General features: G+C 39.4%; 1 protein-coding gene across 2 annotated transcripts in view; it reads left to right on the top strand.

Moving 5' to 3' along the window:
* The window catches only part of ctcf (CCCTC-binding factor (zinc finger protein)), a 66,068-nt gene extending 52,858 nt beyond the window's left edge, over positions 1-13,210 (top strand). For both annotated transcript variants that reach the window (XM_028809413.2, XM_051932352.1), the window contains exon 11: positions 10,608-13,210. In XM_028809413.2, the coding sequence (XP_028665246.1) occupies positions 10,608-10,795 (188 nt within the window). In that variant the 3' untranslated portion in view covers positions 10,796-13,210. The remainder of the gene's footprint in view (positions 1-10,607) is intronic.
* The last annotated feature ends 12,202 nt before the right edge of the window (positions 13,211-25,412 follow it).

Consider the following 25,412-nt stretch of genomic DNA (forward strand, 5'->3'; position numbering starts at 1 on the left):
AATGAAGGCAAGCTGTCCTGGCCCAGATGCAGCAAAAACAGGCCCACACCATGATACTACCACCACCATGTTTCACAGATGGGATACGGTTCTTATGCTGGAATGCAGTGTTTTCCTTTCTCCAAACATAACGCTTTTCATTTAAACCAAAAAGTTCTATTTTGGTCTCATCCATCCACAAAACATTCTTCCAATAGCCTTCTGGTTTGTCCACGTGATCTTTAGCAAACTGCAGATGAGCAGCAATGTTTTTTTTGGAGAGCAGTGGCTTTCTCCTTGCAACCCTGCCATGCACACCATTGTTGTTCAGTGTTCTCCTGATGGTGGACTCATGAACATGAACATTAGCCAGTGTGAGAGAGGCCTTCAGTTGCTTAGAAGTTACCCTGGGGTCCTTTGTGATCTCTCCGACTATTACACACCTTGCTGTTGGAGTGATCTTTGTTGGTCGACCACTCCTGGGGAGGGGTAACAGTGGTCTTGTATTTCCTCCATTTGTACACAGTCTGTCTGACTGTGGATTGGTGGAGTCCAAACTCTTTAGAGATGGTTTTGTAACCTTTTCCAGCCTGATGAGCATCAACAACTCTTTTTCTGAGGTCCTCAGAAATCTCCTTTGTTCGTGCTATGATACACTTCCACAAACATGTGTTGTGAAGAGCAGACTTTGATAGATCCCTTTTCTTTAAATAACGCAGGGTGCCCACTCACACCTGATTGTCATCCCATTGATTGAAAACACCTGACTCTCTAATTTCACCTTCAAACTAACTGCTAATCCTAGAGGTTCACATACTTTTGCCACTCACATACAAGTAGTATTCGATCATTTTCCTTAATAAATAAATGACCAAGTATAATATTTTTGCTTCATTTGTTTAACTGGTTTTTCTTTATCTACTTTTAGGACTTGAGTGAAAATCTGATGATGTTTTAGGTCATATTTATGCAGAAATATAGAAAATTCTAAAGGGTTCACAAACTTTCAAGCACAACTGTGTGTGTGTGTGTATATATATATATATATAATATGTATATATGTGTGTGTATATATGTGTGTAATAAATATATATATAAAATACCTATGTGCGTCCAGGTGTCCGTGTGTGGGTGTCTTTTGATGAAGTGCGCGGGGCACGGTGAGTGCGCGATATTACTATCAGAGAAAATTAGAGGCATTTTACGGAAATACAAACCAGTATTACTGCGAGAGGAAATTAAAGGTACACAGTACATTGACGCATATTACAGCCACATACAAGCCAGTATTACTGTCAGAGGAGATTAAAGGCATATTACCGACGCGCATGCCTGTATTACCACCAGAGAAAATTAAAGGTATATTACGGACGTACAAGACGGTACCCTTCAATAAGGGCGCGCCGCACTCAATTGAGGTCGCCCTTTTGAAGCTTGCCTTTTTTTGCGCGTCCTTATTGAGTAGAGCCATACAAGACAGTATTACTGTCACAGAAAATTAGACGCACAATACACGGCGGCAGCCCATGAAGAACGGTCAGCTCAGAAAGTAAACCTCAACAAAAGAAAGGCTGAAAGAATGACCTCATTCTTTTTGTTGGTCGTATTTGTCTAAGTCCCTTGCCATTTAATATAGACTGTTCCTACTAATGTTTATGCACTACTGTTCTAGCGCCCGTTATTGTAATGGGCTAAATGACTAGTGTATATATATATATATAATATAATGTATATGTATGGATGGATGGAGTGTGTATGTATATAATGTGTGTGTATATATAATATGATAAAGATACCTAAATATAGACGGAATAAAGGCAATCACAAAAAACACAAAGCATAAAGCTATGAAGGGTAGCTTGAACTTTTTCTTCCCTATAGGAAAAAAGCACAGAATTTGTGAATTCTTGTTTTTTCACTTCATGTGGTTAGAGTTGAATAAGTTCTTCATCTATTTGTGAAGTCTCTACTGACTGCACCATGGCCATTCTTTTAGTCACAGCTAGTCTCTGTGCGTTCTTAATTTCCTTCACTCATTCTATACACACAAGTTGCTGCTCTGTACTTTCTTACTGAATTTAGGAAGAAAATCACATCCGGAACTTAACCTTGGGAAGGATATTACCTTCTATTTAGAGTTACACCAAAGTAACATATTAGCTGGCTCTGTCCTAACTACAAAGTTAAAATTAATAGTTCTTAGTATCATATACACAAAAAACTAAGTACACTTACTTTGATTCTTTGTTCTAGTGCTGGGCGGTATACCGGTTCATACCGAAAACCGTTTATTTTTTTTATGATATGGATTTTTCTTATACTGCAACACTGGTTTAAATTGCCTAAACGACGTTCGGAACGTGGCGCAGCGGGAAACTGTTCAAGTGGGGACCTTTTTCACTGCTACACCGCTAAACAGATTTGTTGCACTAGGGCTTTTTTTCACTGCTACACCACCAAATAGTGGGCAGTAGCATAGGTATGCTGCGCGGTGAAAATTGACAGAGAGCCGAAAAAAAGCAGTCGCATCTGTCGCCTGGAGATGCTTTAGTTTTAAAAGGTCAGATTTGTAAACACTGTTTCTATACTACTGGATAATACTGCAAGCCAAGTTGTACTTGTTTTATTTTTCAATTCAGTGTAATGTACCTGGGTACTGTGTAATATTGTGACGACATGTTGACTTTATTCTCGTACTTTGTCATTAAAGTAGAACATTGTAAACTAAACTTCATCGTAAAATGAATATTTAATTTACTAGATTTTCTCAAACCCCGTCATAAGTTATATAGCACATTAAATGCTTTGTGTTAAGTGTTCCCGAGCTTCTTAAACTGACTTCCACTGCACTAAGAAGAGGCAACGGCAGCAATCGCCGCACAGAATCCATTCACATGGTATTCATGCTCTCTGAACATTTAGAATGCCAAGATAAATACTTGATATAAATTCTAAATTTTCAGAGAGCAGGAATATCATACAGTGAATGGATTCTGTATGGTGATCGCTGTCTATTAGTGCGGAGGAAGTCAGTTTAAGGAATGTAGTGATTAACAACTGGGTCGGGGAACACAACACAAAGCATTTAATGTGCTACATTAACTTATGACGGGGTTTGAGAAAATCTAGTAAATTGAACAATGATTTTAGGATGAAGTTTAGTTTACGACATTCTACTTTAATTATAAAGTAAACTATGAGAACAGAGTGGAAATGTCGACTTTATTCTCAACGTATAGTTTTTTTTTTTTTCTTCCCTGTGTCTGTATTTTTTTTTTTTTTTCTTCACAGTGGCCCCAATACGATTCCATAGGGCTATACCACAAATATAATTATAAATGCAAGTTGCAGTTGTATTATTTATGTATATATCTTAGCTTGAAGCAAGGTCCATATTAATGCAGTTTGCCAAAATGATAGTTAAGTTGGTAAAGATGTCATCACCAAGATTGCACTTGTTTTGTTTTATTTTATTTTAATTTGGTGAATACTGTTTAATGCACCTGGGCTTTTGAAGCCTTGAAGTAATAGTGCAACTATCAGTAATAATACAATTATTTATTTTATTATTATTTATTAGTTTAAATATTATGCAGTTTAATGATGGTAAAGTTGTTTAAAAAGTCACTTTAACGTGTCAGTGGACAGAGATTGTTAACATTAACAGTGTAGTTGTTTTACAAAAAAAAAATTATTTATTCCTTTTCTAAGACATGTTCAGTGCAATACAATTTTTGACAAGCACGTCTGGATATTTTCCTAAGTCTAAATACCTCTTTGGATGGTTGAAAATATGTTGGCAAAATTTGTTAAATAAAAAGGTTCTATATTTTGACTGCATATGTCATGCAGTGTGATTTCCTTCTCTTCATTAGTGACACCCCCTTGAAAAGTATCACTTTATGGGGCAATGCAAACCTGTATTAATACTTGTGTGCACATTTAAAATTTTTTGGAATAGGTTATTCTTAGCTAGTAATTGCAGTGGAAAATGTGTTTAACATCCACTCATGCATGGGAAAAAAATACCGTCAAATACCGTGAAACCGGGATAATTTAGAAAAATACAGTGATATAGAATTTTGGTCATACCGCCCACCCCTACTTTGTTCCTTTCCTGATTGTCTTTCTTCAGGTGTGTAAAATAATCTTCAGAGTGCTTTCTTTCTTTGTGACTGGATTAGTTATATTCCAGGTGGTAGGGTAGTCATTTTTACTGGAGGACCTCTAATTTTAGTCCCATTTGAATCATTTCACGTTAGCGACTTTTTATAGATTGTATATTTTTACTGAGACATAAAACATGCACTTTTACCTACTGTGTTATTTTTATATATATATATATATATATATATATATAATATATATATAATATATATATAATGAAATACACATCCAGATTAAATTGGTCCCATGTGAATTGACATAAAGTTCTATTGTTTTTAGCATTTGTAATGGAACTAAAGCTACATAGGTCCACCAGGGTGCGGGTGCTCTCTGTCTTGTTGGTGCAAACACACATTAAATAAATGTTGCTATATGGTCTGTACTGATGGTATGTATGTATGTATGTATAACTAAAAGAAACAAGTAAATGCTGGTACCTAGTAAAGCACTGCATGTAAATCGCTAACTTTACACCACCTCCTGGTATAAAATGGATCCTGCCCGAATAGGTCTTTAGTCACAACTACTGGTTGCACGCAGTACTGCACTTTCATATGAGGTTTCAGTCCTCTTGTTGCTAGCAAAAACCTCATCTTTTGGGCAACTGCTGATCAGTCTGTTCCCATTTCCTGCAAGACAAATGAGTGGCTTTAACATATAGGTTCTTCCTCTACTTCCGCACCATCTCCGTCGTTCTACTATCACCAGTATCACTTTCTCTGGTCAAAATATCCCTCTTTCCACATCTGTTACCAATTTGGGTGTTAAAATGGACTCACAATTCACCTTTGACACCCACATCAAACATCTCTGTAAGTCATCTTTTTACCACCTCAAGAACATTGGCAAACTATGCCCAACACTCACCCTGGTAGATGCAGAGAAGCTCGTCCATGCCTTTGTCTCTTCCAGGCTGGATTACTGTAATGCACTCCTCATCAGGATTCCCGGTAAGAGTATCCAGAGACTTTAGTATATTCAGAACAATGCTGCCAGGATCCTGATGAGGGTCCAAAAGCACGATCACATCGCCCCCATCCTTAAAACTCTTCATTGGCTCCCTGTCCAGCTCAGAATAGAGTACAAGGTCTCCCCTTCTCACCCATCAGTGCATTTATGGACATGCCCCTCTTTACCTACAGGAACTTCTCACTCCTTATACTTCCTCACGTACCCTCCGCTCTGTACACATAAACACCCTCCAATTCCCCAGAACTAAGCTCAGCAGCATGGGTGATAGGGCTTTTTCATCTGTGGCGCCGAAGCTTTGGAATGCCCTCCCTGATTACCTGAGAGCCTCACAGTCGACTGATGTTTTTAAACGAAACCTAAAAACTCCTCTCTCTAGAAAAACTTTTTGTTAAAGTGTTTTTTATAGACTGTTATTTTTGACTCTGTAGCACTTTATAAAGTGTAGCAAAATATAAAGTGCAATAGCAAATAAAAATTTATTATTTATTACTTGGTCTCTGTAGCAAGTTTTGGACTAATGGAAGTGGTATTCCATTTTTTCTAGTCCTGCCCAGGCTACCCTTTGAAGTAGAAGGAAATTGCTCTAGTCTTTGTTACAGCCACACCCTACAAGCTGCTCGATTTAAGCAGCCTGGGCGAACCGTGATCTTGATAGAAGAAGCATTGAGCTAGTGTGTGCTAGTGTTTTTAAAGGCAGGAGTGGACGTCTTGCCATTGGTTCCCTGGGTGCATATGAGCCCGTCGGTTGACCAACAGGTACAAAGTTCTGTCCCTAAAGCTTGCCACTCCTTGTTGTGTTTTTTTTTTTGAGCTGAACATTTAACAGGTATCGCAAGAAGATGGCCCTGAGATGTCACTTGGTGATTGATCATTTTATCATATAAGGCTGCATTCCAGTAAGAGACCAGGTCAAAAAGAAACTGATACTGAAAGTGTCTGGCAGGTGTTTGGCAAGGCAGGACTTGTGTTCCAGCCTGGTAAAATGGGTAATGCTAGTTTGTCACACACCAAACCTAAACTGACCAGCCCCTGTTCATGTGTCTGTGTTGAATGTGATTTTTGTCTAGAAAGGTTTGCAAACAGAGATTTTGTGGTGGGTACTAATGAAGACTTTAATATGAAGACATGTAATTCTATTGATTTAGAACAGTGCATCACTAAAAAATTGACACCTTAGAATAACCCTATCATGTTCAGAGAAAAACAGATTCAGTAGCCACTCATAGAACTGATTTAATGCAAAAGCTATCCATAGTGAGCTAGCTGACCTGTGCAGATCAGGTCCTCTTCCTGGGCATTTAGCAGTTTAATGAGATGCAAATTACACTGATCTACAAAAAATATTTTTTGTTTGCTACCAGCTTTTTGTTAATTTTTTTACACTGATTTCATATATGAAACCAGAATTAAGCTAGCACATCAGGTTTTTGAAATATACATCATTGATGCTTTGACACTTTTGAGTATCAATATAATATATCAACACGGTATTTGGAGTTTGGACTATGTCCCAGCAAAATTGTTTTGATGTGTTTATTCTGAAAACAAATGATACCAGAGACATGTTAAAGTATATTTATGTCAATTTACCTCAATATAAAAGTGAGGTCAACGTGCTCCAAAATGTTGGAGGCACTCGCATTTGCAATTGTACTGCACAATCCATCTCTTTGCAAGAACCAACAGTAGTCTCCCACTCTGCTCAGGAGTGAATTTTCCCTGATATCAGTTTTCCATCACCTTTTATATCTTGATGAAATCTTTCCCCATGCTCATCACTGACATCGCCCAGATGTGGTTTGAAAAAAGTCAAGATAAGATTGTAAAAAATACATCTTCAGTGACATTCTGGCTCCCATAAGCTGATAGGCTTTCAGCAGGCTCTCCACAAGCTCAGCATAATTCTCTGCTATGTGACTGCCAAGAAAATTCTGGACAACCCGCACAAATGCTTCCCATGCTGCTGATTCAGTGGGCTTCAGTTTCCTTTTGAACTTCTCGTCAAGCATCAGTTCACGGATTTCAGGAACAACAAAAATACCTTCCTTAATTTTGGCTTCACTTTTCTTGAGACCAAACTTATTTCTTAAATGCATTGCTTAATGCAAATATGTTGACAGCACTGGGAATTCCAATAACATTCTTAAACCTTCAGAATCCATTTCGGGGTATCTAGTACTCTGACCCTCTGAGCAGGGGTCATGCACTGGGAAATTCCTTTAGAATTAACATGTACAGTATATCTATTGGAAGTCAGTGGAATCTTGAGCACCTATAGAAAAAATAGGGTGTATGTGTAAACTCCTGTTAGATAGTGATGAGGTTCAGATTTTGGTCACTACTCCACGAGTTGAATCCCAGACTTGTATTTGAGGAGGTAGCACATTAAACGTACACTCTAAACCAGTGTTTCCCTACCTCGGTCCTGGGGGCACACTGTGGCTGCAGGTTTTTGTTTTTAATTGGACTCTTGGGCTAATTAAGTGATGTTATTTCCCAAGTTCTGTGTTTTGGGAACAATATAGAATTTAGAAAACTAAGTTTGCTAAAAAATATATGTGTGTGTGTGTGTGTATATATATATATATATATATATATACACACAGGTACTCGTCGACATACGACCTATGCAAGTTACGACTGTTCGACTTTACGACGCGTTTGACTGTTTCCCCTGCCAGCTGTTGGCAGCGCCAGTTTCCCGCACTCTCAAGTCTCGCTACGCAGCAGTAAAAATATACACAGCAGTGTTGCCCCACGTGTGTTTGTGTCTTGTTGTTTTGGCAATTTTCGATAATAATATAACCCTAACATATAACCCTATAATATTAACACTAATAGCAGCTTTCTACTCAAAACGGCAAACTTGAGAAGCTGCCAGCATCAAACCCAGAAGCTCTTGATTGGGCAGTTCTTAGGATTGCACTACGCAAGCAGTCGCATCAACTGCTTACCGCAACCTGCTTTCTTTTTTCTTCTTGAATAAAAGCGCACTTGTTCTGTTATACTTGTACTTGTGAAAGTGTTTATTTGATATTTGGACTTCAGGCTTCACACCAGTCATTCTCAGTCACACACACCACTCACATCCACATCCACAGTTATCCCAGTCTCGTTCGTGCACAAGTTTTATATACAATCATCACATTCAAATGTTAACAGTTCCCACACACAACTGCTGACTCCCAATCAAGAGCTTCTGGGTTCGATGCTAGCAGCTTCTCGAGTTTACCGCTTTGAGTAGAGAGCTGCTGTTATTGTTAATATTATACAATAAAAACATACATTTGATTTACGTCTGTAACAACCGCTGTAAATTTATAGTGCTTGTCAAAGTTAGCGTTCACACTCGTCCCGATATGACACTGCTCTTTTCAAATAAAGACGCGCTATAACAGAGGTGAACTCAGATCAGAGAAAACAGAAGCCCTCCCCGCAAGAAATGTCGACTCACAGTGTATGAATGGCGTATGGAAGAAGTGTGTTAAGCGTTATGTAAATACTTTTGCTGGATTTAACAGTGAACAAGAACTTGATGAGATTCGTGAAGAAATAGTGAAACTGTCAAAAGACCTTTCATTGGAATGTGAAATGGAAGATGTCGAGGAGTTGCTAGACCGGGAATCAGGTGAACTTATGAATGAAGAGCTGATAGAATTGGAAGAAGAAAGAGTGGCGGAAGAAGAAACAAGAGAATTGGAGTAAGACGAAGAGGAGGAGGTGCCACAAACAATGTTCACCACAAAGGGATTGTCAGAAGATTTATCTCTACTGAATAAACTCCTTGCTCATTTTGAAAAAATGGACCCAAATATTGAACGATTTGCGAGGATTGAACGGATGGCACGCAACACATTTCGTCCTTATTGCGAAATTTATGAAGAGAAAAAAAAAACAAACAATTCAGACGAAGCTCACTATGTTTATGAAAAGAGCAACTCCTCCCATCACCCCGTCCGCAGCCTCGCCTGATCTGATGAAGGCGATATCGACAACCCGCAGCCAAGCACCAGTGGTGCCAGGAATTAAATGTACAGTACAGTATTTCTTGTTTTGTACGTTTTCCACATATTAAACAAATTGTACTGTAGTATGCTGTGTTTGTCTTAGAAAGTAAGAAAATGTTGATAAAATATTACTTTAAGATGATTACAATATTATTACCCAGTCTAATATTCTTACCTTAAATTAACATAGGCCGACTTACGTCCAGATCAACTTACAACCAGTCAGTCGGAACCAATCGCGGTCGTAAGTCGACAAGTACCTGTATATGTATGTATATATATATATATATATATATATATATATATATATATATATATATATGTGTGTGTGTGTGTGTGTGTGTGTGTGTGTGTGTGTGTGTATATAATATCTCTATCTCGTTGATATATGCACATACTAAATCGACAGGACACACATTCAACTGGGACAACGTAAAAGTAAAATTTAAGGCCAGTACTAAAAGTGCCAGAGAGTTGGCAGAGTCTTGGCTATCAGATGAAAACGCCATCTACAGACACTTGGACATAAATCCAGCATATGCCAACTTAAGAAGGACATGTACACAATAATTAAACTATACAACCCCCCCCCCCCCCCCTTGATCATACTGACTTAGTCACCTCCACCCACCCCCAAATGAATGTGTTGCTATATATTACCTTTGATTCTTGTAAGTCTAAGCATTATCCTCTGATGAAGACCCCTGATAGGGGTTGAAAGTTCAGGAATAAAAAAAAACTATTTTATGATACGTGATTCGTTTTTTCTCCCTTCGTGGATCTCCAGCTGCAAATATGCAAACCGTATCACAGACCTTCTCTTCTATCTATCTATCTATCTATCTATCTATCTATCTATCTATCTATCTATCTATCTATCTATCTATCTATCTATCTATCTATCTATCTATCTATCTATCTATCTATCTATCTATCTATAATATATTATAAAGGGGGGAAAAATGCAGAGAATGGGCAAAATATAATGAAATAACAAAAGAGAGTTAAGCATTTAAATCTATAGCAGAAGCAGAAATATTTCTAAATGTCTTGTAAATGTAAAAATCATGCTTCTGTGCTTTTCTGAATGTAGGATAAAAGAATTAAGCTAATTAAATGAGATCAGTGTTATCAGGTGTTGTCACTGATTAGGAATCTGGTTGGAACAAAAACCTGCAGCCACAGTGGGTCCCCGTGGCCGAGGTTGGGAAGCACTGCTCTAAACTGCTTGAGTGGGAGTGTGTTAAAAGCTGTCCTACAGTGTCCTCATGTTTAGTCCAGAGTTGTTCTTTTCTTAGCTGCTAATACTGCTGGATTTGAAATCTAGCTTAAAAGATAGTCTTAAGTGGGTTTGTAAGTAGGCGGCTGGATGGATCTTGGGTGTTTTTCAGTTTATTAATCTTACAAAATTATCACATTCTTAGTTGTATTGATTTTTTGTTTTCCCTTATTTGTATGCTTTTTTTCCCCTTTCTTCCTTAGCTGCAGCCATCATACAGGTGGAAGATGAAACCACTGGTACTATTGAAAACATAATTGTAGAAGTGAAGAAGGAACCAGAGGCACTTCAAGATGAGGCAAATGGTCAGACTGTCCAACTCCCAGTGGTAGAATCTGCCCCCAACGGAGACCTGACACCTGAAATGATTCTCAGTATGATGGACCGGTGATGGGAACAAGAGCTCTTCTGTATTTTGTTCCTCATTTTTAAAAATTTCTCCCCTTTTTTAGGTTTCCATTTCTGGCCCAAGATTTGTTCAGATGCAGCTACAACAACTCTTTATGCTTTATTTGCTTCTATTTTGACCACTCAAGTTATTGGAGCGCTGTGATATGCTAATATGTGCAAGTGAATTGCTTTTTATCCAAGGGGGTTATATAAATATATATATATATGTAATATGTTGATAGAGGGTCATTTATCTGTATTGGGCTGGGACAGAAGGGTGGAAAGCGAACTGTTGAAACATACAAGATGCTCTGTACAGTCCTGGATTGTATATCACTGCTACAGGGAAAATTGTAATTTCTTACTACCCCCCTCCCTCATCAAAATTCATTATTTTTTCAACATTTAATTAAAAGCTTCTTTTTTTGTCTAAAGGCATGCTGAGCAAAAGATTATGAATTTTACAGACTGCAGATGTGTACAACACATAGTGGATATTGGCCTTGCAATATTAAACTCTTCAAGATTATGTCTTGTACAAAGCATCTTAATGTCTTGCCTGTAAATAACATTTTTGTTTTAATTTTTTACATTTTAATCTTTTTCTAGTAATTTCAGACATTGTAAATGCTTAAAGACAGAATAACATTTTAACAGTAGTTTTGGATTCCGCTAATGAAACTCATCAGTCTGTAGTGTGTACATGTGCAGATTTACTATTGAATCATGTAGAGTAACTTTGCCCCTTTTATTGTTCAATTTAAATTTGGTATATTCTGGAGCACACTAATCACCAGTGGTAGGTCTTGGAGGAGTTGGGTACATTTTAAGTGTAAATTTTAAAGAGCATATTTAGGCCATCAGTTTAATATTTTTGTAGATTAACCCAATGTTTCTGCATCATTTGTATTTTTGACTGTAAAAGATCTTATGAATCCATGAGCCTTTCTGGGAAGGAATGAAATAGGGTAAATTTGGAGGTAGGGATCGAAATGTAGTAGTTGTGTGGAGATTAAAAAGATATAAATGTGAAACAACTGGGTAACATGATTCTTGTATAGTGTCACTTAAGGGGTATTTACGCTTTTACAAAACATTTTGATTTAGACTTTTTTTTTTTTTTTTTTTTTTTTTTTTTTTTAATTATTTTTGGCTTTTGCAATTTTAGGTTGATGCATTTTTGTATTTAGGTATACTGTGTGATCCTTTTTTTTTCCCTTTTTTTTTTTTTTGTTTTTGTTATTTTTCTTTCCTTCAGTGATTGAAAGGCCAAAATGATTATGGAGGGGAAAAGCACCGTTCACTAGTGTGAGTTGGGGGAATGAGGACTTCTTAAAGGCTGGGAAGAAGAATGTATTGCTGTACAGCTAATAAAAAAAGAGAACTAAGTGATTTTGTGTACTTGAATTATCACTCAGCACATTAATATTCCAGAACAGTAAAATTTCCTGCATATTTCCCTCTCCTGCCACTTAAAAGCCATATAGTTGTTTAAGCAGTTCTCATATTCATTTAAAGTGTAATCTTATGATATTGGACCATGAGTAAAGTCTGAATCACTGTTCTAAGCTAATTTTGCAATTCTGCTCACAAGTATCCAGGATGATCATAAACCTTTAATTTTATACAGATATGAATTAAGTTCACTTGATGACTTACAGGAATGGAAGTAACCCAAATAATGGGAAAAATTAACCCTGCTTTTCGTTTTCCTTTTAATCATTATGGGCTTTTTGGCAGAACTGTTAGTTGTATTTATTTGTATTTATTTATCTGAATGTCTCAATTGTAGGAAGTGGTTCCATGTTTTCAAAATACAAGCTTCTCTGCTCTTTGGAATCTTGTGACATTTCTGTGCCTGATTTGTCCATCACCTATGATGGCATCTATATGCAGTATACAGTTCAAGCACCACCTCTTCTGGATCATTGATCTTTTTAACCTGGGTCTGTGCTCTAGCGAAAGGATACAAGATCAGTTTTTAATGCTTGTTGTAGCTTTTGGTATTTTTGTTTTAATCATGTGTGTTTCCTATCTGAATGATTAGAGTTTCAAACTCTCTGCTCAATCAGTGCTTTACAGTTGAGTCTGCACTCTTCCATTGTATTTGAATGTCTTGCTTTGAACTAGATTTTACTGCACCATGATGTTTGTCTGTTTTGTGCCAGTGAATGCAGGAAGCTGGCAGGGTACACGAGCGAGCATTGCCTTCTCTTCATTTACTGCAATAATTTGAGACTATGCGAGAAGTTTAGTATGTACATGATTATTAATTGTTTAGAAAGACAGTTTTGGATTGACTTACTCTAAAATACATGTTTTGTGTACCTTTTTAACAATGCTGTTCTGTAATTTTTTTATTATAGCAGAATTGTTCTTTATCCAAAGAGTAAATAAACATCACATATTGAGACGATCACACTGCCTGCTTTTTAAACATATAAACTGAGTTTTTTTTTTTTTCTTCCTTTTTGATTGATTCTTGCCTTTTTATATGGATGAAATAAGTTTGCCTTCTCACTTTATGTACTGTGTATGTATAAATACATTTTTGAAGAGCTTAATTTCCCATAATGAAAGCAATCCTACTTTAGTGGTGTCACTATTGTTGCAGGAAGGGTTCGTTCATTTTCTGACCTTTCTGACTGGCATGTATTTTTATATTTCTGTGGAATTCCGTAATGCTTGTAATGTGTATGCAGTGTCCGTGTGAGCAGGGAGCACACATGTGCAGTCCACACTACCATTTAGCTATGCATTAATGTGTATGAAAGCAAAAGCAATTTTTAGCCTGGCACCCACCTTGTTTGTAGATTGGGAGTGAATTTTATGGTGCAAGGTTTTGATACCTGAATAGGCTTCAACCAGCTAATGTTGTTTCCAATCCCTTAGCATTTTTAAATTCCCCAACCCCACCCCCCAGTTGTTAGGGTAGGGTGTACCAGCACATTGGCCATCAATTAGAACTGATAACCACTTTCATATTTAAAGAGAAGAAACTAACTATGGCAGTTGCATCACTGTCTGGGAAGCAGGTGACATTTTATTATATATATACAGTAATCCCTCCTCCATCGCGGGTGTTGCGTTCCAGAACCCCCCATGAAAGGTGAAAATCCGCGAAGTAGAAACCATATGTTTATATGGTTATTTTTATATTGTCATGCTTGGGTCACAGGTTTGCGCAGAAACACATGAGGTTGTAGAGAGACAGGAACGTTATTCAAACACTGCAAACAAACATTTGTCTCTTTTTCAAAAGTTTAAACTGTGCTCCATGACAAGACAGAGATGACAGTTCAGTCTCACAATTAAAAGAATGCAAACATATCTTCCTCTTCAAAGGAGCAAACAAATCAATAGGGCTGTTTGGTTTTTTAAGTATGTGAAGCACCGCGGCACAAAGCTGTTGAAGGCAGCAGCTCACACCCCCTCCGTCAGGAGCAGACAAAGAGAGAGAGAAAAACAAACAAAAATCAATACGTGCCCTTCGAGCTTTTAAGTATGCGAAGCACCGTGCAGCTGCACAGAAGGTAGCAACGTGAAGATAATCTTTCAGCATTTTTAGACGAGCGTCCGTATCATCTAGATGTGCGAACAGCCCCCCTGCTCAACCCCCCTACATCAGGATCAGAGAAAGTTAGCGCACGCGAGAGAGAAAAGTAAGCCGGGTAGCTTCTCAGCCATCTGCCAGTAGCGTCCCTTGTATGAAATCAATTGGGCAAACCAACTGAGGAAGCATGTACCAGAAATTAAAAGACCCATTGTCCTCAGAAATCCGCGAACCAGCAAAAAATCCGCGATATATATTTAAATATGCTTACATATAAAAGCCGCGAAGCGCGATATAGCGAGGGATTACTGTGTGTGTGTGTGTATGAACAGTGCATCCGGAAAGTATTCACAGCGCATCACTTTTTCCACATTTTGTTATGTTACAGCCTTATTCCAAAATGGATTAAATTCATTTTTCCCCCCAGAATTCTACACACAACACCCCATAATGACAACGTGAAAAAAGTTTACCTGAGGTTTTTGCAAATTTATTAAAAATAAAAAAAACTGAGAAATCACATGTGCATAAGTATTCACAGCCTTTGCTCAATACTTTGTCGATGCACCTTTGGCAGCAATTACAGCCTCAAGTCTTTTTGAATATGATGCCACAAGCTTGGCACACCTATCCTTGGCCAGTTTCGCCCATTCCTCTTTGCAGCCTCTCAAGCTCCATCAGGTTGGATGGGAAGCGTCGGTGCACAGCCATTTTGAGATCTCTCCAGAGATGTTCAATCGGATTCAAGTCTGGGCTCTGGCTGGGCTATTCAAGGACATTCACAGAGTTGTCCTGAAGCCACTCCTTTGATATCTTGGCTGTGTGCTTAGGGTCGTTGTCCTGCTGAAAGATGAACCGTCGCCCCAGTCTGAGGTCAATTGCGCTATGGAGCAGGTTTTTATCCAGGATGTCTCTGTACATTGCTGCAGTCAGCTTTCCCTTTATCCAGACTAGTCTCCCAGTCCCTGCCGCTGAAAAACATCCTCACAGCATGATGCTGCCACCACCATGCTTCACTGTAGGGATGGTATTGGCCTGGTGATGAGCGGTGCCTGGTTTCCTCCAAACGTGACGCCTGGCATTCACACCAAAGAGTTCAATCTTTGTCTCATCAGACCAGAGAATTTTCTTTCTCATGGTCTGAGAGTCCTTCAGGTGCCTTTTGGCAAACTCCAGGCGGGCTGCCATGTGCCTTTTACGAAGGAGTGGCTTCCGTCTGGCCACTCCACCAATCGGGGATGTATGGTAAATTGCTGCAGAGATGGTTGTCCTTCTGGAAGGTTCTCCTCTCTCCACAGAGGACCTCTGGAGCTCTGACAGAGTGACCATCGGGTTCTTGGTCACCTCCCTGACTAAGGTCCTTCTCCCCCGATCGCTCAGTTTAGATGGCCGGCCAGCTCTAGGAAGAGTCCTGGTGGTTTCGAACTTCTTCCACTTACGAATGATGGAGGCCACTGTGCTCATTGGGACCTTCAAAGCAGCAGAAATTTTTCTGTAACCTTCCCCAGATTTGTGCCTCGAGACAATCCTGTCTTGGAGGTCTACAGACAATTCCTTTGACTTCATGCTTGGTTTGTGCTCTGACATGAACTGTCAACTGTGGGACCTTATATAGACAGGTGTGTGCCTTTCCAATTTCCAAAATTTCTCAATTTTTTTTATTTTTAATAAATTTGCAAAAATCTCAAGTAAACTTTTTTCACGTTGTCATTATGGGGTGTTGTGTGTAGAATTCTGAGGGGAAAAAAATTAATCCATTTTGGAATAAGGCTGTAACATAACAAAATGTGGAAAAAGTGATGCGCTGTGAATGCTTTCTGGATGCACTGTATGTATGTATGTTCACTTATAAGGGTAAGGTGGTTATACTCCATGTTTGTGAAGAAATAAGCATTTGTCATGCAGCGTTTTAGTCCAATGTCATGATTCCTTTATTAATTAAAAAAAAAAAAAAAAACTCTTGCCTGCACTGGCATATTACATTAGATAGTTTTTGAGTATTGATCTGTGTCTTATGATTACACATACATTGCAAAATAGCTTATACATTTTGTGTTTTTTTTTTTTTTTAACAAATGCAACAATATTATGAGATTCAGCCATTTACAGAGAAAACCAGCTTTGTGTGCCGCCTCGGCAGTCTTTCGTTAACCTTTCACCCCCTGAAGAGTGATTTCATCCAGATTAGACAAAATTGTGGTAAACTGGTAATGCGACGCAGTTGGTTTACTTTTGATTTAATTCTCTATGTGCTAACTGAAGTGATTAGAGAATGTATCGTTGCCTCGAAAAATAATAGCAGGAATATATGAGGTAAATGATTATTTTAAAGATCCGAATGGGGTGAGGGTGTTTGTCATCACAAACGTGGGAATTATGGAAGGCATGTTTTCTTTTATTGAAACTTGGAGTATGTGTTAAGTTTCAGGCTTTTGTTTTCTAATGGTGTCCTATTTCCTCCATTGTATAGCACCAATATGAGTTAAGATTTTTTATTTGTAGAAATTGATGGACTTTAGAACACAATTTTGCACTGCAAATGTGTGTATATAAGAATTTTGTGAAGAAATTTTGGCTTTAAAAATACAGAACATATCTTTTTAAGTGAGTTGATATTGTTGACACTGATGTGCACAGTGCTGTTAAGACTGCTGTGCTGCTTTTGTTCACTAATGAAGTGTAAATCTCCTGGAAATCTGTGTCTGGTATCACTAGAAACATCGGAATTTAAAAAAAATTGTTGTGGTTTTAGGTGCAGTTTTGCTGTGACTGACGCATCATTGGGTCTTTTTATTTTTTAAAATTGAAGGCATTTTTCAACATGTACAAAACATTTCACCTTACCAGAATGGAGAGTGTGATTATTTGTACTCCTCATTCATCTTCCTTTCATTTTTACAAAAACAAAGTGTTTACAGCGCATTGATTTAGTCAAACAAAAATGGGATTGACCGAAGGCTGCAGTACTTGGAGCATTCCAGACTGAAGAGCGTCTTGCTGAAGCCGGAGAGATTGTGTAGCAGCCCAGCTATAGGGGTCTTGTTTTGCAGTAGCTGTTAGCACCATGAAGTGGTCTGTTTTGCGAGCAGTGCCTTTGCCAGTGTGTGATAGGAAAGACGTATTAAAGATTATAACATTAAATGGAATTTAAGCATCAAAGGCAAGTTTCAGCAAAGTAGTGAGAGTTGAACCTTAATAATGTGTCCTGTGGATTTTTTTTTTTTTTTGTCTGCGGTTTATGTTTTAAATGATATAATTATTCATGGTTGCCTTTGACCTGCAATTCCAAGTCTGACTAGAACTTTAGTAAAGTTTCACAATAATTTTGATTTGAAGTTGTAGGACATCAAGAGCCACTAGCCTGTGCACAGCTGGCTTCCGTTCGTTTCCTTGTTAAGTTTCTGTAGAAATGAAATTTGTAAAAGAGGAGGCTCACTTTGGCTGTAAGTAACTTGTTATATAAAGAGAATAAAACCAGCTTTGAAATGGCTTATTGGAAGAGAATTTAAGAAAGGAAACTGGAAATCTACACTAAAGAAAGGCAAGCGAGTTCAGAAAGCTTGGATTGGTTTGTTAAAATTCTGGAATGAGAAGTGAGGCCTGCTGCAGTTTGACTGACGCGTTTTACAAAGAACTGATGGATATGGTGTGGTTTTTAATTGTGTGGTGATTAAAAACTTTCAAAATTGGATGTCATGTTTGTTTAGGTATTAGAAGTTGAAGTCCTTAATTTGATTAATCCACAGTAGTTGGCGGTGAAGGTTTGATTTTACTATGTGCAGGTTTTCTGCAAAAGTAACTGGCATTGAACATCTACCTACTCCAGTTGCATTTGCACCATAATTTGCAAATGGCAGAAATCGGACAACACTGTCTTCAAGTTTAAATCGCGTGCTTGTCCTCACAAGCAGGTTCTCCCCTGATGAAGTGGAAGTTGTTGCTTTTGTATACATGACTATAAATTTACACAGTAAGCTAATGTGCATAGGGTGTGAAATCCTCGATTGGTTCCTGCCTTGCTTCTGATGCTGCTGTAACAGACTTGAGCTCCCATGATGCTGAACCTGACGTGAGTTTGAACATCGGTGAATGGATGGATTAGTTTCTTTGACCAAAAGGCATAATGGATGATGTGGTGTTCTGTGATCTGCACTTTAAGTAAACGTTTCAGGATAGTCTGTGATTTCCAATGATCATAAAACTACATTCAAGATAGTTGAGTGTTTTACGTATGTCTGCTTGAAAAGGTGGCTATACAGTACTTTGGCAATCAAGTAAAACACACCTGAGGCATTAATCATGCAAATAATACTCCATTGTTCCTTTCTTACAAGCACCTGAGAACAACACCCTTTGGTGGAAGTTCCTTCTAAATTCAGCAGGCACATCAGTTTTGTATGGCCGACATTAGCAGCAGTGAGTTTTGAGGATCTCTATTGGTATCCAAGGCCTGTGTGTAGCTGAAGAAGGGCATCACTGGGATCTCTTTAATGGAGGCATGAAGATTGTCTTGGGAGTGTCAGATTACAGTAGTAGTTTAGTAACTTTATTTTGCACAAAGAGAATTTGAGGTTGTGTTCCAGGTACACCTCTGTGAGGTGGACTGTGCAGTTCTGATGTAATGAAGACTGTGGTCAGTAGTTGGACCTTGAATTCATTGTCTTTCAACCAATACTTTAGGGCGTCATTGTACTCTGGAAGTGGTGACATGTATTGTAGGAGGTTAAGGGGATTGATTCCATTAAATCCCTTTACTCTGCACAGCTTTTCCTCCGCCATTCTATTCAGTTTATGCCTTTTAAAGAGCATTCACTCAGTTACTCCTCGCAAGTGCTGGGCTCCCACAATGCCAGACTGCCAACTTGTTTGAAAAGGCTGCTGTTTAGAACAGTTTCATCAACTAGAAGAAAATACAGTTGTTCTCCCTCAACTCTCCAATCCCATGCCTCCTGTGGGTACACATATAGAGTCGGTCTGCAGGGGTTACATTGCTGAAAAAGCCCACCGCCTCATCCTGAACGAGCATTAATCCTGCGGGGAAATGGGGTTCGGTTCTGGTAGGGATGTGCCAGCCCTCCGCTCTCTAATCGGAGGATTGGTAATAATCCTTCCTTCTGCATTGGTTCACCTACGGAAAACTTGTTATGGCTTCATTTCCTCTGTCAGGTCAAGTTTGGTCTTCTCGGGCTCCACCGATCAGAGGACCTCACTAAACCATCCAGTCGATTAGTAGCAACAAGTAGTGCGTGCAAAGGGCAAGGGACTCACTGTGACCTTAATGACTGGCAGTTCTGCGTTTGTGGGGTACGGTGGCTTACCGGTGTCCTTTGGGGTCGGGTAGACGCACGTTGATCAGTTTAGTACCGCGCACGTGAGAGTTGTAAGGGTGTCACAAACCTGTTAGTGCTGCTGCATGATGGGCTTCTCGACTCTGCATGGAGGCAAATAAGCAGGAGTGGACTGAGGTTTTGTGAAGTAAATGTGGGTAAGAGAATTTCTGAAGTGAGTTTTTACTGAATTAAGCAAGTTAAGTTCTATTTCCATGAATACTGCGAGTGCTATAGTATAGCGTCACGAGGGAATGGGTGACATCAAAAACGATGGCCCACAGCGCTGTTCATGCTGGATGTGCTTTAACAGGCGAGTGTGCAGCTCTTTCAAGTTTATATATATATATGTATATATATTTTTTTTTTAAATCTCAAACTTCTGAAAAAAAAGCACCTTCATCCACTCCGTCTGTTCAGTTGAGCCTTGGCAGGCGACATCAGTTCAATTGCTACTTTCTTTCTTTCATCCCCCCCAAACCCCACCCAATTATCATTGATTGGTATTGTGGACTTGAGGCACTATATAACAGATATCTTCATTATCTATCTATGCAAAATATCTTAGAGAAAACACGATAATGTCTACATTAATAAAACACTAAATCTGCCCACTCTGGTCACAAGCCCCTAGTAAGTAAAGTAAAGAAGTAAAAACAAACTTAATGAATACATCAGATGAAAGAACTGAACTCCTGATAGCAGGACTCAGAAAAGACCCCCCAGCGGCCCTTCTTGGCACACTCGGGCTGAATGAAGTGCTCCAAGACGCTGCCTCCTGGAAGGGGTTTTTTTTTTTTTTTCATGATGGCATCCAATTTTGCCACCATCCTCTTTTTCACAATTGCTTCCAGTATGGCCAGGGTTTGCTCTAAGATGGCGCAGGCTTTCCTGATACGTTTGTTCAGGTATTGTGCGTGTCTTTTGAGCTCGGGTTGCTTCCCCAGGAGATTGCAACATGAAGTGCCACAATGGCTACTAGGGACTGGTAGAACATTTCCAGCAGCTTGCTGCATACAAATGAAGACCTGAGTCTCCTTACTGAGCTCAGTCTGCTCTGTTCCCTAACATGAACGCTGCCACGTAACTCCAGGCTCGTGGCCCACGTGTTTTGGGAGTGCAGCAATTAACGTCATTTTGGACAAACATCTTTGAATGCCAGTCAGTCAGTTTTAGTGTCACAATCCCTCGTAACCCATTTACAGCTGTGGTTGGTGTGCTTAAAATGGAGAAGCAGAAATTGATTGTTTTTGTTAACTATAATAACCTTGATAGACAATTACAAACTATTAATAAAAAAACTTTTTCATAAAATAATTAAAACTACTATGAAAAACTAAACAAAACTATTAAAGTAGCTGGAAAGACTAACAAATAACAGTATACTAAAAATATTTTTCGTTTTCATTTTCAAATAAATATTCTTGCCATTAGTCTTTAAGCCTTTTAGCTCTAAAACAGAACATGTACCGTGACGGAGCAATCGGACTACGGCGCGTAACGCGTCTGGAATAGAAAGCGAGATTTCCTGAGTGATAACAATGACGGTTCATGTGTTAGTGAAGCACACCAAGGTGAATGTGCTCAGTTCTTTCACTGGATCTCTGGGGCTCAAGAGAGGAGTATTAAATACAGTGTGGCACCCAGCCGGGATACCCAGGAAGACCGGAGGAGGGCTTGTGCCTTCTCCAGACCACGAGGGGGCGACCACCCTGGTTTCTTTGAGGGCCACGGGTTCAGACCCTGTAGGGGCCTGTGGTCACTGCCGGGGGGTGCCCCCATGCCTGGAGAGCCCTGGACCTCAGCACTTCCGCCACACCCGGAAGTGCTGGGGGGGAAGAGAAATGGGGACACCCGGAGTGCTTCCGGGTCTGCAGCGGGCACTTCTGCCACATGGGGGAGTGCCGGTGGAAGATTGCCAGGCAGCACCTGGAGCACATCTGGGTGCATATAAAAGGGGCCACCTCCCTTCATAGAGTTGCTGGAGTCGGGTGGAAGAGGACAAGGTCTGAGAGGAGAGAGAAGGAGGCGGTCTGAAGGAGAAAGGCATACTGTGGTTTTGGCCTGGACTGGGGTAACTGGTGCTGTGGCACTGGGGTTTGTGCGTATTTAAATAATTATTGTTTGTAAATATTGTAAATAAACGTGTGTTGGGTGACTTTAAACGATGTCTGTCTGTCTGTGTCCGGGCTGTTTCCCACAACAGATAATCCCCTCCAGAATTTGAGGCTGTCCATAAATGACGGCATGTCAGCTGTAATTCTAATTGAGCCGAAGATACAGTATGTAGGGCGGCACGGTGGCGCAGTGGGTAGCGCTGCTGCCTCGCAGTTGGGAGATCTGGGGACCTGGGTTCGATTCCCGGGTCCTCCCTGCGTGGAGTTTGCATGTTCTCCCCGTGTCTGCGTGGGTTTCCTCCGGGCGCTCCGTTTTCCTCCCACAGTCCAAAGACATGCAGGTTAGGTGGATTGGTGATTCTAAATTGGCCCTAGTGTGTGTGCTTGGTGTGTGGGTGTGTTTGTGTGTGTCCTGCGGTGGGTTGGCACCCTGCCCAGGATTGATTCCTGCCTTGTGCCCTGTGTTGGCTGGGATTGGCTCCAGCAGACCCCCGTGACCCTGTGTTCGGATTCAGCGGGTTGGAAAATGGATGGATGGATACCGTATGTACGCCGCAACTATTAAAGAGCATCTCACACTAAGCCAAATTCCAGGCTGGATATGAGTCTGACATTCGTTATGATGTGTTGCTGCATTTCTTTGTGCTTGTTTTATATCAAGGTGTAATTTAAACGCCTAAAGTTGGAATGTGCTGGTCGACAAAACTTTAACCATGTGGACAGACAACTCACGAATGAGGAACGTTTCAGTTTATTTCTCGGGTGATAATAATTCACCTGCCACTTTGCACAGGAGACATCCTTTTTGAAAATAAACAGCACTGATCGAGAGACTGACTATAGGTCATCATACAAGATCAATATTGATACTGACCAATCACGTTTGCCTTAAACAAAAGTTGTTTAACAACAAAGCAATACAATTGTAAAATTCCTGAGTTGGCAATGTCTCCACTGAACTACAGGTAGGTAGGTGAAGAGCGTCTGCCAACGGGTGAAAGGCTAAGCATACTAATGTTTAAAATGTATTCATTTTTCTTTTTTTGTTTTATATTCACAGCTCGAAATACCTGATATTGTGAAAATAACCCAGTAGTGGAAATGTTTTAAAGTGTTTGTCCCCCTTTTTTCATTTTTTTTTCTCTCTCTCACAATAGAAATGTTATATTCTTTCTGTTCTCATCAGCCATGTCATACATATTGCACACCAGGGATTTTTCCTGCCTTGTATCCAAACCTGCTAGTGAAGGCTCCAGGTTTCCTGCTCTGGATAAACCGGTTTATATAATGTATATATTGTTCCTAACCTCCTTTACTGCCCCTTACCTTGACACTACATGCTTGTTTTTCTTTGCTTCCCTCAATATAGCTAGATGGGGCCTGCACACGGCGTCAAGTCCTGTTCTTCCTAAGCCCCCATGCTTTTCATGAGCACAGCTGTCAGAACACAGTAGAATTTTAATATTTTTTCAGGCCTGCAGGTGTCAAAATTCTGCCTATAAATTGTATGTGCCTGAGATGGAATCAGAGATCAGTATGGCTGGTAGAAAATAACAGAGCCCAGTATGGGAGATTTTTGAGTGCAACATTGAAGGCATTCATTATAAGCACATTGTCTTGGAGTGAGATATGTTGTGTGTTGTACATTTACAGAGTACAAAACCCTCAAACCTTAAATTTCATCACAAATTGGCCCATTCTGGGCAATAAGAAATGATAAAAAGTGCCAACAGTCAGCGCAGATTTGTTCAGCACAAATGACAGAAAATATTTTTAAAATGATAAAATTGTACATGTTCAGTATCTGGTTTTGATTATGCTTGTTTTTATCAGACAAAAACAAAACCAGATAGTAAACCATGTAGTGTAGTGAGCTTCCTTTAACATTAAACTCGTATCCAAACCTGTTAAGTGTACAGTTCTGTCCGATTGTGACACCAAAGTAATGCCATACTTACTAAAACGGAAACTAATAGATATAAAAGAAATGTCTTTGTGAAATAAAAATTAAAACTAAAAATACATCTTGAAGGAAAACTAAACTGAATTTCCAAGTAAGGTCAGAAAAAATACAGAAATAAAAACTAATATAAAAAGGCAAAACTCTAATAAGCATGTTGCCTGCACCACCTACTTGCCACAGAGACTTATCTTAGCCCACCTGTTGTAAGTCGGTGGGTACCTGCTCTTCTGTAGTATTTCAAATTAATAAAATCAAATTCTCTCTTAGAGGATCTGTTCAAAACTTTTAAAAAAATATGACAAGATTTAATTGAAACAAATTTAGAACAAGCACTTTGGGGGGTGAGAGGGGAGGTTGAGTTCTTTCATTCTCCTGCTCTCGGCTCTCCTGCTGGCTCTCGTGTGGACGTTGAATTTTTGTTCTGTTAGGTTTTGTTTTTTTTTTCCTCAAGATTGATTTTGAAGGAGTTATATCTGCTTGATTGTACAATATGTCACTCCCTTGAAATAAAATGTAAAAAAAAGAAGAAGATGGGTGATAGATCAACTAGGAAAAAAATGTTCCTTAAATAAACATCAAGTTTAGAATGAGAGATGCCAGAATGGTTAAGTTCTGTGCCCCCAGCACACTTGAGATACGGTCATATGAAAAACGTTTGGAAACCCCTCTCAGCCTTCATAATAATTTACTTTGCTTTCAACAATAAAGATAACAGTGGTGGTATGTCTTTCATTTCCTAGGAACATCTGAGTACTTGGGTGTTTGCCGAACCAAGATTTTTAGTGAAGCAGTATTTAGTTGTATGAAATTAAATCAAATGTGAAAAACTGGCTGTGCAAAAATGTGGGTCCCCTTGTAATGGTGCTGATTTGAATGCCTGTCACTGCTCAATGCTGATTACTTGCAACACCAAATTGGTTGTATTAGCTCGTTAAGCCTTGAACTTCATAGACAGGTGTGTCCAATCATGAGAAAAGGTATTTAAGGTGATCAATTGTAAGTTGTGCTTCCCTTTGACTCTCCTTTAAAGAGTGACAACATGGGATCCTCAAAGCAACTCTCAAAAGATCTAAAAACAAAGATTGTTCAGTCTCATGGTTTAGGGGAAGGCTACAAAAAGCTATCTCAGAGGTTTAAACTGTCAGTTTCAACTGTAAAGAATGGAATCAGGAAATGGAAGGCCACAGGCACAGTTGCTGTTAAACCCAGCAGGTCTGGCAGGCCAAGAAAAATAGAGGAGCGGCAAATGTGTAGGATGGTGAGAATGGTTACAGACAACCCACAGATCATCTCCAAAGACCTGCAAGAACATCTTGCTGCAGATGGTGTATCTGTACATTGTTCTACAATTCAGCGCAATTTGCACAAAGAACATCTGTATGGCAGGGTGATGAGAAAGAAGCCCTTTCTGCACTCATGCCACAAACAGAGTCGCTTGTTGTGTGCGAATGCTCATTTAGACAAGCCAGATTCATTTTGGAACAAAGTGCTTTGTGCTGATGAGACAAAAATTGAGTTATTTGGTCATAACAAAAAGCGCTTTGCATGGCGGAAGAAGAACACCGCATTCCAAGAAAAACACCTGCTACCTACTGTCAAATTTGGTGGAGCTTCCATCATGCTGTGTGGCTAGTTCAGGGACTGGGGCCCTTGTTAAA

Source organism: Erpetoichthys calabaricus, chromosome 9, assembly GCF_900747795.2.
Source record: "Erpetoichthys calabaricus chromosome 9, fErpCal1.3, whole genome shotgun sequence".
NCBI classification, from domain to species: Eukaryota; Metazoa; Chordata; class Cladistia; order Polypteriformes; family Polypteridae; genus Erpetoichthys; species Erpetoichthys calabaricus.